Raw genomic sequence first — 18304 nt, 5'->3', positions numbered from 1 at the left:
ATATTCCATATAAAATCTGCCGTTTTCAGCTACAATAGTCATTTACAACATTAACAATGTCTACACTGTATTTCTGATCAATTTGATGTTATTTTAATGGACCAAAAATGAGCTTTTCTTTCAAAAACAAGGACATTTCTAAGTGACCCCAAACTTTTGAACGGTAGTGTAAGTGTTTGAAAATCCTGTCGTTTTAGATTTTTTTCCCCCTTCAGACTATTTGTATTTTCCATATAACCATTCAAATACTCAAATAAAAGTACTTGTTTTCGTCTGAATCGCATCTCTGCATGTCTGGCAGACATATCAGTGTGGATGACGGATCACCACCTCAAGCTGAACCTCGGCAAGACGGAGCTGCTCTTCGTCCCGGGGAAGGACTGCCCGTTCCATGATCTCGCCATCACGGTTGACAACTCCATTGTGTCCTCCTCCCAGAGTGCTAAGAACCTTGGCGTGATCCTGGACAACACCCTGTCGTTCTCCACTAACATCAAGGCGGTGACCCGATCCTGTAGGTTCATGCTCTACAACATTCGCAGAGTACGACCCTGCCTCACACAGGAAGCGGCGCAGGTCCTAATCCAGGCACTTGTCATCTCCCGTCTGGATTACTGCAACTCGCTGTTGGCTGGGCTCCCTGCCTGTGCCATTAAACCCCTACAACTCATCCAGAACGCCGCAGCCCGTCTGGTGTTCAACCTTCCCAAGTTCTCTCACGTCACCCCGCTCCTCCGCTCTCTCCACTGGCTTCCAGTTGAAGCTCGCATCCGCTACAAGACCATGGTGATTGCCTACGGAGCTGTGAAGGGAACGGCACCTCCATACCTTCAGGCTCTGATCAGGCCCTACACCCAAACAAGGGCACTGCGTTCATCCACCACTGGCCTGCTGGCCCCCCTACCTCTGAGGAAGCACAGTTCCCGCTCAGCCCAGTCAAAACTGTTCGCTGCTCTGGCACCCCAATGGTGGAACAAGCTCCCTCACGACGCCAGGACAGGGGAGTCAATCACTACCTTCCGGAGACACCTGAAACCCCACCTCTTAAAGGAATACCTAGGATAGGATAAAGTAATCCTTCTACCCCCCCCCTTAAAAGATTTAGATGCACTATTGTAAAGTGGTTGTTCCACTGGATATTATAAGGTGAATGCACCATTTTGTAAGTCGCTCTGGATAAGAGCGTCTGCTAAATGACTTAAATGTAATGTAATGTAATGTCTGTGTGTAAGAAAATTCTCAAATACACAAAGTAATTTTAAATACCAGATACACGTATTTGGACGCCGGTCTGACAAACGCACACACACACTCGCACACACCTTCTTAAGTTGCTAGTGTTGTGCTGGGGAACATACAACGTGGGTTGCAGGTGCCTCTTGATATCTGTTAGCGTGGGCCTGGCTGCGAGGCAAGGCAGGGTGCATGGATTAAAGTGTTTGGATTGGATGACTTCCTTGTCTGTGTATGGCTGGTAGTAACCTGGGAGATTTAGCGTAAGGTGTCAGGGTTGCCTGAGGTGGCCGTAACCCATAATCTCCTGCTTCACTCACAGGAAACCACAGAGTGGACCCATGATTAATCACACCACACACAGATTTATTCCTCTGGGGGTGGTGTGTGTGTGTGTGTGTGTGTGACCTCATCTCACCAGCCTGCCAGTGCATCAACCATACTTGCTTCAACACACATATGACATTCCTTTTGCAACACACTTTCTCTACCTTTAGGCCAAACACTGTCCCTGACCCCTGTTATTAAACACACTTTAGACCAAACACTGTCCCTGGCCCCTGTTATTAAACACACTTTAGACCAAACACTGTCCCTGGCCCCTGTTATTAAACACACTTTAGACCAAACACTGTCCCTGGCCCCTGTTATTAAACACACTTTAGACCAAACACTGTCCCTGGCCCCTGTTATTAAACACACTTTAGACCAAACACTGTCCCTGGCCCCTGTTATTAAACACACTTTAGACCAAACACTGTCCCTGGCCCTTGTTATTAAACACACTTTAGGCCAAACACTGTCCCTGGCCCCTGTTATTAAACACACTTTAGACCAAACACTGTCCCTGGCCCCTGTTATTAAACACACTTTAGACCAAACACTGTCCCTGGCCCTTGTTATTAAACACACTTTAGACCAAACACTGTCCCTGGCCCTTGTTATTAAACACACTTTAGACCAAACACTGTCCCTGGCCCCTGTTATTAAACACACTTTAGACCAAACACTGTCCCTGGCCCCTGTTATTAAACACACTTTAGACCAAACACTGTCCCTGGCCCTTGTTATTAAACACACTTTAGACCAAACACTGTCCCTGGCCCCTGTTATTAAACACACTTTAGACCAAACACTGTCCCTGGCCCCTGTTATTAAACACACTTTAGACCAAACACTGTCCCTGGCCCTTGTTATTAAACACACTTTAGACCAAACACTGTCCCTGGCCCCTGTTATTAAACACACTTTAGACCAAACACTGTCCCTGGCCCTTGTTATTAAACACACTTTAGGCCAAACACTGTCCCTGGCCCCTGTTATTAAACACACTTTAGACCAAACACTGTCCCTGGCCCCTGTTATTAAACACACTTTAGACCAAACACTGTCCCTGGCCCCTGTTATTAAACACACTTTAGACCAAACACGGTCCCTGGCCCCTGTTATTAAACACACTTTAGACCAAACACTGTCCCTGGCCCCTGTTATTAAACACACTTTAGACCAAACACTGTCCCTGGCCCCTGTTATTAAACACACTTTAGACCAAACACTGTCCCTGGCCCCTGTTATTAAACACACTTTAGACCAAACACTGTCCCTGGCCCCTGTTATTAAACACACTTTAGACCAAACACTGTCCCTGGTCCTTGTTATTAAACACACTTTAGACCAAACACTGTCCCTGGCCCCTGTTATTAAACACACTTTAGACCAAACACTGTCCCTGGCCCTTGTTATTAAACACACTTTAGACCAAACACTGTCCCTGGCCCTTGTTATTAAACACACTTTAGACCAAACACTGTCCCTGGCCCTTGTTATTAAACACACTTTAGACCAAACACTGTCCCTGGCCCCTGTTATTAAACACACTTTAGACCAAACACACTTTAGACCAAACACTGTCCCTGGCCCCTGTTATTAAACACACTTTAGACCAAACACTGTCCCTGGCCCCTGTTATTAAACACACTTTAGACCAAACACTGTCCCTGGCCCTTGTTATTAAACACACTTTAGACCAAACACTGTCCCTGGCCCTTGTTATTAAACACACTTTAGACCAAACACTGTCCCTGGCCCTTGTTATTAAACATACTTAGACCACAGGCAGCCGGTGGGGAGGACAGGTTCATTGTAATGACTGGAATGAAAAAAATGAATGGTTTCCATGTGAATGATAACCTTCAATTCACTCCATTCCAGCCAATATTATGAACTGTCCTCCCCTCAGGAGCCTCCTGTGCTTTAGACCAAACATTGTCATTGGCCCCTGTGGTTATACACACCTCTGCCTGTTACTGTACAGTAAGGCCCCATGGGGATGAACTGAAAACACACCTGGACCTGTAGACTAAATACAGTTGAGACTGTAGTCAAAACATGGCAAGGCCTCTATTCCAAACACACCTGGAACTGTAGAATAAATACAGCTGTGACTGTGGTCAAAACATGGCAGGGCCTCTTCTAAACACACCTGGACCTGTAGAATAAACAGAACTGAGACTGTGGTCAAAACATGGCTGGACCTCTATTCCAAACACACCTGGACCTGTAGAATAAATACAGCTGAGACTGTGGTCAAAACATGTCTGGGTTTCTATTCCAAACACACCAGGACCTGTAGAATAAATTCAGCTGAGACTGTGGTCAAAACATGGCTGGGCCTGTATTCCAAACACACCTGGACCTGTAGAATAAATACAGCTGAGACTGTGGTCAAAACATGGCTGGGCCTCTATTCCAAACACACCTGGACCTGTAGAATAAATACAGCTGAGACTGTGGTCAAAACATGGCTGGGCCTCTATTCCAAACACACCAGGACCTGTAGAATAAATTCAGCTGAGACTGTGGTCAAAACATGGCTGGGCCTGTATTCCAAACACACCTGGACCTGTAGAATAAATACAGCTGAGACTGTGGTCAAAACATGGCTGGGCCTCTATTCCAAACACACCTGGACCTGTAGAATAAATACAGCTGAGACTGTGGTCAAAACATGGCTGGGCCTCTATTCCAAACACACCTGGACCTGTAGAATAAATACAGCTGAGACTGTGGTCAAAACATGGCTGGGCCTCTATTCCAAACACACCAGGCTCTGTTTCAAATCCACTGGTTCAAAGCAGTTCTCACACTTATCTCCCCTGTGTGTGTTTCTCTCTGCAGGACCAATCAGATGGTGAAGATCCTGTACTCCTTCGGAGTGTTTGTCAGCTTTGCCATCCAGTTCTTCGTCCCGGCGGAGATCATGATTCCCCCGGTCCAAGCGAGGCTAAGGAAGAGTTGGAGGGCTCCCTGTGAGATGATCCTCAGAGGCCTGCTTGTCTGCCTCACCTGTGAGTACCTTCTCTCTGTCATATATATATATATATATATATACATGCCTATATACATGCCTACATACATACATACATCACACACACACACACACACACACAGTTGAAGTCGGAAGTTTGCATACACTTAGGTTGGAGTCTTTAAAACTCGCTTTTCAACCACTCCACAAATTACTTTTTAACAAACTATAGTTTTGGGAAGTCGGTTAGGACATCTACTTTGTGCATGACACAAGGAATTTTTCCAACAATAGTTTACAGACAGGTTATTTTACCTGTATCACAATTCCAGTGGGTCAGAAGTGTACATACACTAAGTTGACTGTGCCTTTAAAAAGCTTGGAAAATTCCAGAAAATGATGTCATGGCTTTAGATGCTTCTGATAGGCTAATTGACATAATTTGAGTCTATTAGAGGTGTACCTGTGGATGTATTTCAAGGCCTACCTTCAAACTCAGTGGCTTTTTTGTTGTTGCTTGATATCATGGTAAAATCAAAAGAAATCAGCCAAGACTGCAGAAAAGAATTGTAGACCTCCACAAGTCTGATTCATCCTTGGGAGCAATTCCCAAACGCATGAAGGTACCACATTCATCTGTACAAACAATAGTACGCAAGTATAAACACCATGGGACCATGCAGCCGTCATACCTCTCAGGAAGGAGACGCGTTCTGTCTCCTAGAGATGAACGTACTTTGGTGCGAAAAGTGAAAATCAATCCCAGAACAGCAGCAAAGGACCTTGTGAAGATGCTGGAGGAAACATGTAGAGAAGTATCTATATCCACTGTAAAACAAGTACTATATCGACATAACCTGAAAGGCTGCTCAGCAAGGAAGAAGCCACTGCTCCAAAACCGCCATAAAAAAGCCAGACTACGGTTTGCAACTGCACATGGGGACAAAGATCATACTTTTTGGAGAAATGTCCTCTGGTCTGATGAAACAAAAATAGAACTGTTTGGCCATAATGACCATCGTTATGTTTGGAGGAAAAAGGGGGAGGCTTGCAAGCTGAAGAACATCATCCCAACCGTGAAGCACGAGGGCTGGCAGTATCATGTTGTGGGGATGCTTTGCTGCAGGAGGGACTGGTGCACTTCACAAAATAGATGGCATCATGAGGCAGGAAAATGATGTGGATATATTGAAGCAACATCTCAAGACATCAGTCAGAAAGTTAAAGCTTGGTCGCAAATGGGTCTTCCAAATGGACAATGACCCCAAGCATACTTCCAAAGTTGTGGCAAAATGGCTTAATGACAACAAAGTCAAGGTATTGGAATGGCCATCACAAAGCCCTGACCTCAATCCTGTAGAAAATCTGTCGGCAGAACTGAAAAAGCGTGTGCGAGCAAGGAGGCCTACAAACCTGACTCAGTTACACCAGCTCTGTCAGGAGGAATGGGCCAAAATTCACCCAACTTATTGTGGGAAGCGTGTGGAAGGCTACCTGAAACGATTGACCCAAGTTAAACAATTTAAAGGCAATGCTACCGAATACTAATTGAGTGTATGTAAACTTCTGACCCACTTTTGAATGTTGTGAAAGAAACAAAATATTAAATAAATCTTTCTCTCTGCTATTATTCTGACATTTCACATTCTTAAAATAAAGTGGTGATCCTAGCTGACCTAAGACAGGGAATTTGTACTAGGGTTAAATGTCAGGAATTGTGAAAAACATACTTTAAATGTATTTGGCTAAGGTGTATGTAAACTTCCGACTTCAACTGTGTATATATACGTGTATATATATATATGTGTGTGTGTGCGTGTGCGTGTGTGTGTGTGTGTGTGTGTGTGTGCGTGTGTGTGTGTATATGGTGAACTGAATGACTGACTGCTTGTTTATCTGACCTGTGAGTACTTACATTGTATCTACGGTGTACTGATGGTGTATAACAGCTGTGAGTGAGTGGGACGATCCTAGCCTTTTATACATTTGCTACAAACTATCCCAAGGGAGATTATTTCTCTGGGGTTTGTGGGTAGCACAACTGCTTGTGTATCCATGTAGCTGGGCTGTGAGAAATATCTGAGAATCTAGTCTGTGTCCTCTGTCTGATTTACAATGTGAGAGTGGTCTCAGTTGATCGGACCTGGAATTAATCTCTTTGGCTGAAAATCATGAATCATGAGACTTTTTACATATTTTTCCCTATGCAGGCAGGCAGACAGGCAGCCCCCAGATGTTGAATGAATGAACTAGCAGAAGATTGACTGCAGAATGGCTGGTTGTCATGGTGCTTTCAATTATCTCACTGTGCCTGAGTTGCACTCTTCAAAGACTTTTATGGTGTGTGTGTGTGTCTGTACGTACGGGGTGTTCTAGTGGGATACCCCAGGGAGACCCCAACCCAGGGAGGTACAGACGTAGCTCTTCCCCTCTTTATCTCAAAGTAAACACTGATACCGTTAGTTTCCCCCCTCCTCTTTATCTCAAAGTAAACACTGATACCGTTAGTTTCCCCCCTCCTCTTTATCTCAAAGTAAACACTGATACCGTTAGTTTCCCTCCTCCTCTTTATCTCAAAGTAAACACTGATACCGTTAGTTTCCCCCGTCCTCTTTATCTCAAAGTAAACACTGATACCGTTAGTTTCCCTCCTCCTCTTTATCTCAAAGTAAACACTGATACCGTTAGTTTCCCCCCTCCTCTTTATCTCAAAGTAAACACTGATGCCGTTAGTTTCCCTCCTCCTCTTTATCTCAAAGTTAACTTTGATGCCGTTAGTTTGCTTCCTCCGCTTCATCTCAAAGTAAACTTTGATGCCGTTAGTTTGCTTCCTCCTCTCCTGTCTGAAATGATTAATTGGAAGAAGTTAAGTTAAAAGCTGGCTAACGGATGGAAGAATAATGAATAGCATGACTGCATAAAAGAGGAAACTGCTGAGGAAGAGGTGGAGGATGAGGAGGAAAGCATTAGAAACAGATCCTCAGGATATGTCTGTCTGTCTGTCAACAGACACTACATACCAACTAACGGGCCTGCTAGGATAGGATACTACACTGTCAATGTGGGGAGGCCTGTTCGCCCAGTTTTATTATAACCAACTCCATACTCTGCCTTGTAGTCACCAAGAGCCCTGTCCATGGTGCTGAACTGGCCGGGTGAATAGTTTGAGCCCTGTCCATGGTCCTGAACCGGCTGGGTGAATAGTTAGAGCCCTGTCCATGGTGCTGAAATGGCTAGGTGACGAGCTATAACCCTGTCCATGGTGCTGAACTGGCTGGGTGACTAGGCCTGGCTGAACAGACGATGCTGCCCATGGTAGACCTACCATAACCTTGACCAGAGGGAGGTTGGAAGTGAAATTTAGTGACAACTTAATGCAATGAACACAAGCATCAACTATGAAGCTTAACATATATTAGCTTGCATTGAAGGTGTCGAGTTAATAAATATATCCTAAAAAAGTAACTGATGAATTTATGTTGACGGAGGGGAAATTCTGAGGTCTTATAGTATCTCTATTGTTTTGTCTTAATACCCATCTTTGGATAAGTTGAATCAGCCACTGAACCGTGGAGCCACCCAGAAGTGATATATACAGTTGAAGTCGGAAGTTTACATGCACAAACTATAGTTTTGGGAAGTCGGTTAGGACATCTACTTTCTGCCTGACACAAGTCATTTTTCCAACAATTGTTTACAGACAGATTATTTCACTTATAATTCACTGTATCACAATTCCAGTGGGTCAGAAGTTTACATACACTAAGTTGACTGTGCCTTTAAACAGCTTAGAAAGTTCCAGAAAATGATGTTATGGCTTTAGAAGCTTCTGATAGGCTAATTGACATCATTTGAGTCAATTGGAGGTGTACCTGTGGATGTATTTCAAGGCCTACCTTCAAACTCAGTGCATTTTTGCTTGACATCATGGGAAAATCAAAAGAAATCAGCCAAGACCGCAGAAAAATAATTGTAGACCTCCACAAGTCTGGTTCATTCTTGGGAGCAATTTCCAAACGCCTGAAGGTACCACGTTCATCTGTACAAACAATAGTACGCAAGTATAAACATCATGGGACCACGCAGCCATCATACCACTCAGGAAGGAGACACGTTCTCCTAGAGATGAACATACTTTGGTGCGAAAAGTGCAAATCAATCCCAGAACAACAGCAAAGGACCTTGTGACGATGCTGGAGGAAACATGCACAAAAGTATCTATATTCACAGTAAAACGAGTCCTATATCGACATAACCTGAAAGGCCGCTCAGCAAGGAAGAAGCCACTTCTCCAAAACCGCCATAAAAAAAGCCAGACTACGGTTTGCAACTGCACATGGGGACAAAGATTGTACTTTTTGGAGAAATGTGCTCTGGTCTGATGAAACAAAAATAGAACTGTTTGGCCATAATGACCATCGTTATGTTTGGAGGGAAAAGGGAGATGCTTGCAAGCCGAAGAACACCATCCCAACGGTGAAACACAGAGGTGGCAGTATCATGTTGTGGGGGTGCTTTGCTGCAGAAGGGACTGGTGCACTTCACAAAGTAGATGGCTTCATGAGGAAGGACAATTATGTGGATATATTGAAGTAACATCTCAAGACATCAGTCAGGAAGTTGAAGCTTGGTCGCAAATGGGTCTTCCAAATGGACAGTGACCCCAAGCATACTTCCAAAGTTGTGGCAAAATGGCTTAAGGACAACAAAGTCAAGGTATTGGAGTGGCCATGGCAAAGCCCTGATCTCAATCCTATAGAAAATTTGTCGGCAGAACTGAAAAAGCGTGTGCGAGCAAAGAGGCCTACAAACCTGACTCAGTTACGCCAGCTCTGTCAGGAGGAATGGGCCAAAATTCACCCAACTTATTGTGGGAAGCTTGTGGAAGGCTACCCGAAACGTTTGACCCAAGTTAAACAATTTAAAGGCAATGCTACCAAATACTAATTGAGTGTATGTAAACTTCTGACCCACTGGGAATGTGATGAAGGAAATAAAAGCTGAAATAAATCATTCTCTCTACTATTATTCTGACATTTCACATTCTTTAAATGAAGTGGTGATCCTAACTGACCTAAAACTGTGAATTCTTACTAGGATTATATGTCAGGAATTGTGAAACTGAGTTTAAATGTATTTGGTTAAGGTGTATGTAAACTTCTGACTTCAACTGTATATATCACTTCTGGGTGGCTCCACGGTTCAGCGGCTGCTTCAATTTATCCAAAGATGGGTTTTAAGACAGGTCATATAGCATCTCTATTGTTTATCTATCTATTTCTATATAATAAATGCATATATATATCTATCTACATAATAAATACACATATATATTTATTTATAAAAAATAAATATCAGTTTACCGCCGTCACTCGTGCATACCCTTATTTATGATATTCATGAAGTTGGGCATGATGACAGAACGTCTGTTCATCCCCCAATCATCTATTCCTTCATCTGTTTATCCCCAATCCATCTATTCCTTCATCTGTTTATCCCCAATCCATCTATTCCTTCATCTGTTTATCCCCAATCCATCTATTCCTTCATCTGTTCATCCCACAATCCATCTATTCCTTCATCTGTTCATCCCCCAATCCATCTATTCCTTCATCTGTTTTTCCCCAATCCATCTATTCCTTCATCTGTTTATCCCCAATCCATCTATTCCTTCATCTGTTTATCCCCAATCCATCTATTCCTTCATCTGTTTATCCTCAATCCATCTATTCCTTCATCTGTTTATCCCCAATCCATCTATTCCTTCATCTGTTTATCCCCAATCCATCTATTCCTTCATCTGTTTATCCCCAATCCATCTATTCCTTCATCTGTTTATCCCCAATCCATCTATTCCTTCATCTGTTCATCCCCCAATCCATCTATTCCTTCATCTGTTTATCCCCAATTCATCTATTCCTTCATCTGTTTATCCCCAATCCATCTATTCCTTCATCTGTTTATCCCCAATCCATCTATTCCTTCATCTGTTCATCCCCCAATCCATCTATTCCTTCATCTGTTCATTCCCCAATCCATTCATCTGTTTATCCCCAATCCATCTATTCATTCATCTGTTTATCCCCAATCCATCTATTCCTTCATCTGTTTATCTCCAATCCATCTATTCCTTCATCTGTTTATCCCCAATCCATCTATTCCTTAATCTGTTCATCCCCCAATCCATCTATTCCTTCATCTGTTCATTCCCCAATCCATTCATCTGTTTATCCCCAATCCATCTATTCCTTCATCTGTTTATCCCCAATCCATCTATTCCTTCATCTGTTCATCCCCCAATCCATCTATTCCTTCATCTGTTCATTCCCCAATCCATTCATCTGTTTATCCCCAATCCATCTATTCCTTCATCTGTTTATCCCCAATCCATCTATTCCTTCATCTGTTTATCCCCAATCCATCAATTCCTTCATCCGTTTATCCCCAATCCATCTATTCCTTCATCTGTTCATCCCCCAATCCATCTATTCCTTCATCTGTTCATTCCCCAATCCATTCATCTGTTTATCCCCAATCCATCTATTCCTTCATCTGTTTATCCTCAATCCATCTATTCCTTCATCTGTTCATCCCCCAATCCATCTATTCATTCATCTGTTTATCCCCAATCCATCTATTCCTTAATCTGTTTATCCCCCAATCCATCTATTCCTTAATCTGTTCATCCCCCAATCCATCTATTCCTTCATCTGTTTATCCCCAATCCATCTATTCCTTCATCTGTTTATCCCCAATCCATCTATTCCTTCATCTGTTCATCCCCAATCCATCTATTCCTTCATCTGTTTATCCCCAATCCATCTATTCCTTAATCTGTTCATCCCACAATCCATCTATTCCTTCATCTGTTTATCCCCAATCCATCTATTCCTTCATCTGTTCATCCCCCAATCCATCTATTCCTTCATCTGTTCATCCCCCAATCCATCTATTCATTCATGTACACATCTAACTATCTGTTCTGTCCTTTCACCTATCAAATCCTCAGTTAGCAATACATCTTTGACAGAATACTGAATTCATTCATCTCTTTAAGGCTAAAACAGCATCTGAAAATGACATTAAGTTTTAAGGACGGGAAGTGTTTTCTTTCCTTCCTGAATTAACTATTATGGTAGTTTGCTGATTAATGCATTTCACAGATAACTACAGACTTTTTTCAGTTTGTCTCTGTAGGACCATATATCCAGGTGCAGCTTCAGGTATTCTACTTTATTAATGTTATAGAAAACCCTTACATTTACCTGTATTACTGTTGTAGAAAACCCTTACATTTACCTGTATTACTATTGTAGAAAACCCTTACATTTACCTGTATTACTGTTGTACAAAACCCTTACGTTTACCTGTATTACTGTTGTAGGAAACCCTTACGTTTACCTGTATTACTGTTGTAGGAAACCCTTACATTTACCTGTATTACTGTTGTAAGAAACCCTTACGTTTACCTGTATTACTGTTGTAAGAAACCCTTACGTTTACCTGTATTACTGTTGTAGGAAACCCTTACATTTACCTGTATTACTGTTGTAGAAAACCCTTACGTTTACCTGTATTACTGTTGTAGGAAACCCTTACATTTACCTGTATTACTGTTGTAGGAAACCCTTACATTTACCTGTATTACTGTTGTAGGAAACCCTTATGTTTACCTGTATTACTGTTGTAGAAAACCCTTATGTTTACCTGTATTACTGTTGTAGGAAACCCTTATGTTTACCTGTATTACTGTTGTAGAAAACCCTTACGTTTACCTGTATTACTGTTGTAGGAAACCCTTACATTTACCTGTATTACTGTTGTAGAAAACCCTTACATTTACCTGTATTACTGTTGTAGGAAACCCTTACGTTTACCTGTATTACTGTTGTAAGAAACCCTTACGTTTACCTGTATTACTGTTGTAAGAAACCCTTACGTTTACCTGTATTACTGTTGTAGAAAACCCTTACGTTTACCTGTATTACTGTTGTAGGAAACCCTTACGTTTACCTGTATTACTGTTGTAAGAAACCCTTACATTTACCTGTATTACTGTTGTAAGAAACCCTTACGTTTACCTGTATTACTGTTGTAAGAAACCCTTACATTTACCTGTATTACTGTTGTAGGAAACCCTTACGTTTACCTGTATTACTGTTGTAAGAAACCCTTACGTTTACCTGTATTACTGTTGTAAGAAACCCTTACGTTTACCTGTATTACTGTTGTAGAAAACCCTTACGTTTACCTGTATTACTGTTGTAGGAAACCCTTACGTTTACCTGTATTACTGTTGTAAGAAACCCTTACGTTTACCTGTATTACTGTTGTAAGAAACCCTTACGTTTACCTGTATTACTGTTGTAGAAAACCCTTACATTTACCTGTATTACTGTTGTAAGAAACCCTTACGTTTACCTGTATTACTGTTGTAGGAAACCCTTACGTTTACCTGTATTACTGTTGTAGAAAACCCTTACGTTTACCTGTATTACTGTTGTAGGAAACCCTTACGTTTACCTGTATTACTGTTGTAAGAAACCCTTACGTTTACCTGTATTACTGTTGTAAGAAACCCTTACATTTACCTGTATTACTGTTGTAAGAAACCCTTACGTTTACCTGTATTACTGTTGTAGGAAACCCTTACGTTTACCTGTATTACTGTTGTAGAAAACCCTTACATTTACCTGTATTACTGTTGTAAGAAACCCTTACGTTTACCTGTATTACTGTTGTAGGAAACCCTTACGTTTACCTGTATTACTGTTGTAGAAAACCCTTACGTTTACCTGTATTACTGTTGTAGGAAACCCTTACGTTTACCTGTATTACTGTTGTAAGAAACCCTTACGTTTACCTGTATTACTGTTGTAAGAAACCCTTACATTTACCTGTATTACTGTTGTAAGAAACCCTTACGTTTACCTGTATTACTGTTGTAGAAAACCCTTACGTTTACCTGTATTACTGTTGTAGGAAACCCTTACGTTTACCTGTATTACTGTTGTAGAAAACCCTTACGTTTACCTGTATTACTGTTCTAGGAAACCCTTACATTTACCTGTATTACTGTTGTAGAAAACCCTTACGTTTACCTGTATTACTGTTGTAGAAAACCCTTACGTTTACCTGTATTACTGTTGTAGAAAACCCTTACGTTTACCTGTATTACTGTTGTAGAAAACCCTTACGTTTACCTGTATTACTGTTGTAGAAAACCCTTACGTTTACCTGTATTACTGTTGTAGAAAACCCTTACGTTTACCTGTATTACTGTTGTAGAAAACCCTTACGTTTACCTGTATTACTGTTGTAGAAAACCCTTACGTTTACCTGTATTACTGTTGTAGGAAACCCTTACGTTTACCTGTATTACTGTTGTAAGAAACCCTTACGTTTACCTGTATTACTGTTGTAAGAAACCCTTACGTTTACCTGTATTACTGTTGTAGAAAACCCTTACATTTACCTGTATTACTGTTGTAAGAAACCCTTACGTTTACCTGTATTACTGTTGTAGGAAACCCTTACGTTTACCTGTATTACTGTTGTAGAAAACCCTTACGTTTACCTGTATTACTGTTGTAGGAAACCCTTACGTTTACCTGTATTACTGTTGTAAGAAACCCTTACGTTTACCTGTATTACTGTTGTAAGAAACCCTTACATTTACCTGTATTACTGTTGTAAGAAACCCTTACGTTTACCTGTATTACTGTTGTAGGAAACCCTTACGTTTACCTGTATTACTGTTGTAGAAAACCCTTACATTTACCTGTATTACTGTTGTAAGAAACCCTTACGTTTACCTGTATTACTGTTGTAGGAAACCCTTACGTTTACCTGTATTACTGTTGTAGAAAACCCTTACGTTTACCTGTATTACTGTTGTAGGAAACCCTTACGTTTACCTGTATTACTGTTGTAAGAAACCCTTACGTTTACCTGTATTACTGTTGTAAGAAACCCTTACATTTACCTGTATTACTGTTGTAAGAAACCCTTACGTTTACCTGTATTACTGTTGTAGAAAACCCTTACGTTTACCTGTATTACTGTTGTAGGAAACCCTTACGTTTACCTGTATTACTGTTGTAGAAAACCCTTACGTTTACCTGTATTACTGTTCTAGGAAACCCTTACATTTACCTGTATTACTGTTGTAGAAAACCCTTACGTTTACCTGTATTACTGTTGTAGAAAACCCTTACGTTTACCTGTATTACTGTTGTAGAAAACCCTTACGTTTACCTGTATTACTGTTGTAGAAAACCCTTACGTTTACCTGTATTACTGTTGTAGAAAACCCTTACGTTTACCTGTATTACTGTTGTAGAAAACCCTTACGTTTACCTGTATTACTGTTGTAGAAAACCCTTACATTTACCTGTACTACTGTTGTAGGAAACCCTTACGTTTACCTGTATTACTGTTGTAGAAAACCCTTACGTTTACCTGTATTACTGTTGTAGGAAACCCTTACGTTTACCTGTATTACTGTTGTAGAAAACCCTTACGTTTACCTGTATTACTGTTCTAGGAAACCCTTACGTTTACCTGTATTACTGTTGTAGAAAACCCTTACGTTTACCTGTATTACTGTTGTAGAAAACCCTTACGTTTACCTGTATTACTGTTGTAGAAAACCCTTACGTTTACCTGTATTACTGTTGTAGAAAACCCTTACGTTTACCTGTATTACTGTTGTAGAAAACCCTTACATTTACCTGTATTACTGTTGTAGAAAACCCTTACATTTACCTGTACTACTGTTGTAGGAAACCCTTACGTTTACCTGTATTACTGTTGTTGTCACGAGTGCTGTCTTCGAATACCCTGTCATAAATCAGCCAAGGCGCAGCGTGCCGGTAGTTCCACATATTTTATTTCTGAACTTGCACACAACAATAAACAGGTGAAACTGAAACAAACGTGACGTTCTGGGGCTGCTCACACACAGCTGCACAAAAACAAGATCCCACAAAAACACAGGGAAAAACAGGCTGCCTAAGTATGGCTTCCAATCAGAGACAACGATAGACAGCTGCCTCTGATTGTAAACCATACCCAGCCAAAACATAGAAAACAAAACATAGAATGCCCACCCACCTATCACACCCTGACCTAACTAAACAGAGAAAACACAGCTCTCCTAGGTCAGAGCGTGACAATTGTAGAAAACCCTTACATTTACCTGTATTACTGTCTGTCTTTGTGTTTGCGTCCTAATTGATAACATATTAAATATGACTTTACTCTCGTGGTTTTAGTTGAAAAAACATATCTTTGTTATTTGATGATGCTGGTCTAACTGGTTGGGGCCCAGATATGCTTACCGGCCTGTACTGGGTAGAAATATGTTCAAATACCACCTTCGCTAGTTGTTAAGTTCTCGGTAGATAGAATTAAGCCGAAAGTGAACATCAAGGTGTCTGCATGTATTTTATATGTGTAGTGTATATTCAGTGATGTTCTCCTCTTGGTGGTGTTAGAGTAGTGTGTATTCAGTGATGTTCTCCTCTTGGTGGTGTTAGAGTAGTGTAAATACAGTGATGTTCTCCTGGTGGTGTTAGAGTAGTGTATATACAGTGATGTTCTCCTCTTGGTGGTGTTAGAGTAGTGTATATTCAGTGATGTTCTCTTGGTGGTGTTAGAGTAGTGTGTATACAGTGATGTTCTCCTGGTGGTGTTAGAGTAGTGTGTATACAGTGATGTTCTCCTCTTGGTGGTGTTAGAGTAGTGTATATACAGTGATGTTCTCCTCTTGGTGGTGTTAGAGTAGTGTGTATTCAGTGATGTTCTCTTGGTGGTGTTAGAGTAGTGTGTATACAGTGATGTTCTCCTGGTGGTGTTAGAGTAGTGTGTATACAGTGATGTTCTCCTGGTGGTGTTAGAGTAGTGTATATTCAGTGATGTTCTCCTCTTGGTGGTGTTAGAGTAGTGTATACAGTGATGTTCTCCTGGTGGTGTTAGAGTAGTGTAAATACAGTGATGTTCTCCTGGTGGTGTTAGAGTAGTGTGTATACAGTGATGTTCTCCTCTTGGTGGTGTTAGAGTAGTGTATATACAGTGATGTTCTCCTCTTGGTGGTGTGGAGTAGTGTATATACAGTGATGTTCTCCTCTTGGTGGTGTTAGAGTAGTGTATATACAGTGATGTTCTCCTCTTGGTGGTGTTAATGTAGTGTATATTCAGTGATGTTCTCCTCTTGGTGGTGTTAGAGTAGTGTATATACAGTGATGTTCTCCTCTTGGTGGTGTTAATGTAGTGTATATTCAGTGATGTTCTCCTCTTGGTGGTGTTAGAGTAGTGTATATTCAGTGATGTTCTCCTGGTGGTGTTAGAGTAGTGTATATTCAGTGATGTTCTCCTGGTGGTGTTAGAGTAGTGTATATTCAGTGATGTTCTCCTCTTGGTGGTGTTAGAGTAGTGTAAATACAGTGATGTTCTCCTGGTGGTGTTAGAGTAGTGTAAATACAGTGATGTTCTCCTGGTGGTGTTAGAGTAGTGTGTATACAGTGATGTTCTCCTCTTGGTGGTGTTAGAGTAGTGTGTATACAGTGATGTTCTCCTGGTGGTGTTAATGTAGTGTATATTCAGTGATGTTCTCCTCTTGGTGGTGTTAGAGTAGTGTGTATACAGTGATGTTCTCCTCTTGGTGGTGTTAGAGTAGTGTATATACAGTGATGTTCTCCTGGTGGTGTTAGAGTAGTGTAAATACAGTGATGTTCTCCTGGTGGTGTTAGAGTAGTGTAAATACAGTGATGTTCTCCTGGTGGTGTTAGAGTAGTGTGTATACAGTGATGTTCTCCTCTTGGTGGTGTTAGAGTAGTGTATATACAGTGATGTTCTCCTCTTGGTGGTGTGGAGTAGTGTATATACAGTGATGTTCTCCTCTTGGTGGTGTTAGAGTAGTGTAAATACAGTGATGTTCTCCTGGTGGTGTTAGAGTAGTGTGTATACAGTGATGTTCTCCTCTTGGTGGTGTTAATGTAGTGTATATTCAGTGATGTTCTCCTCTTGGTGGTGTTAGAGTAGTGTATATTCAGTGATGTTCTCCTGGTGGTGTTAATGTAGTGTATATTCAGTGATGTTCTCCTCTTGGTGGTGTTAATGTAGTGTATATTCAGTGATGTTCTCCTCTTGGTGGTGTTAATGTTGTGTATATACAGTGATGTTCTCCTCTTGGTGGTGTGGAGTTGTGTATATTCAGTGATGTTCTCCTCTTGGTGGTGTTAGAGTAGTGTATATTCAGTGATGTTCTCCTGGTGGTGTTAGAGTAGTGTATATACAGTGATGTTCTCCTCTTGGTGGTGTTAGAGTAGTGTATATTCAGTGATGTTCTCTTGGTGGTGTTAGAGTAGTGTGTATACAGTGATGTTCTCCTGGTGGTGTTAATGTAGTGTGTATACAGTGATGTTCTCCTCTTGGTGGTGTTAATGTAGTGTATATTCAGTGATGTTCTCCTCTTGGTGGTGTTAGAGTAGTGTGTATACAGTGATGTTCTCCTCTTGGTGGTGTGGAGTAGTGTATATTCAGTGATGTTCTCCTCTTGGTGGTGTTAGAGTAGTGTATATACAGTGATGTTCTCCTCTTGGTGGTGTTAGAGTAGTGTGTATACAGTGATGTTCTCCTCTTGGTGGTGTGGAGTAGTGTATATACAGTGATGTTCTCCTCTTGGTGGTGTTAGATTAGTGTAAATACAGTGATGTTCTCCTCTTGGTGGTGTTAATGTAGTGTATATACAGTGATGTTCTC

At 41.2% G+C, this 18304-nt stretch overlaps 1 protein-coding gene across 6 annotated transcripts in view; it reads left to right on the top strand.

The window, feature by feature from the left end:
• slc36a4 (solute carrier family 36 member 4) overlaps positions 1-18304 on the top strand; it is a 262213-nt gene that overhangs the window by 65438 nt on the left and 178471 nt on the right. For all 6 annotated transcript variants that reach the window (XM_014163300.2, XM_014163299.2, XM_014163297.2 and 3 more), the window contains exon 12: positions 4411-4580. In XM_014163300.2, the coding sequence (XP_014018775.1) occupies positions 4411-4580 (170 nt within the window). The remainder of the gene's footprint in view (positions 1-4410; positions 4581-18304) is intronic.

This window comes from Salmo salar, chromosome ssa20 (genome assembly GCF_905237065.1).
Source record: "Salmo salar chromosome ssa20, Ssal_v3.1, whole genome shotgun sequence".
Taxonomy (NCBI): Eukaryota; Metazoa; Chordata; class Actinopteri; order Salmoniformes; family Salmonidae; genus Salmo; species Salmo salar.
Note: the sequence above shows the minus strand (reverse complement) of the source record. Positions and strands in the feature narration are given on the sequence as shown.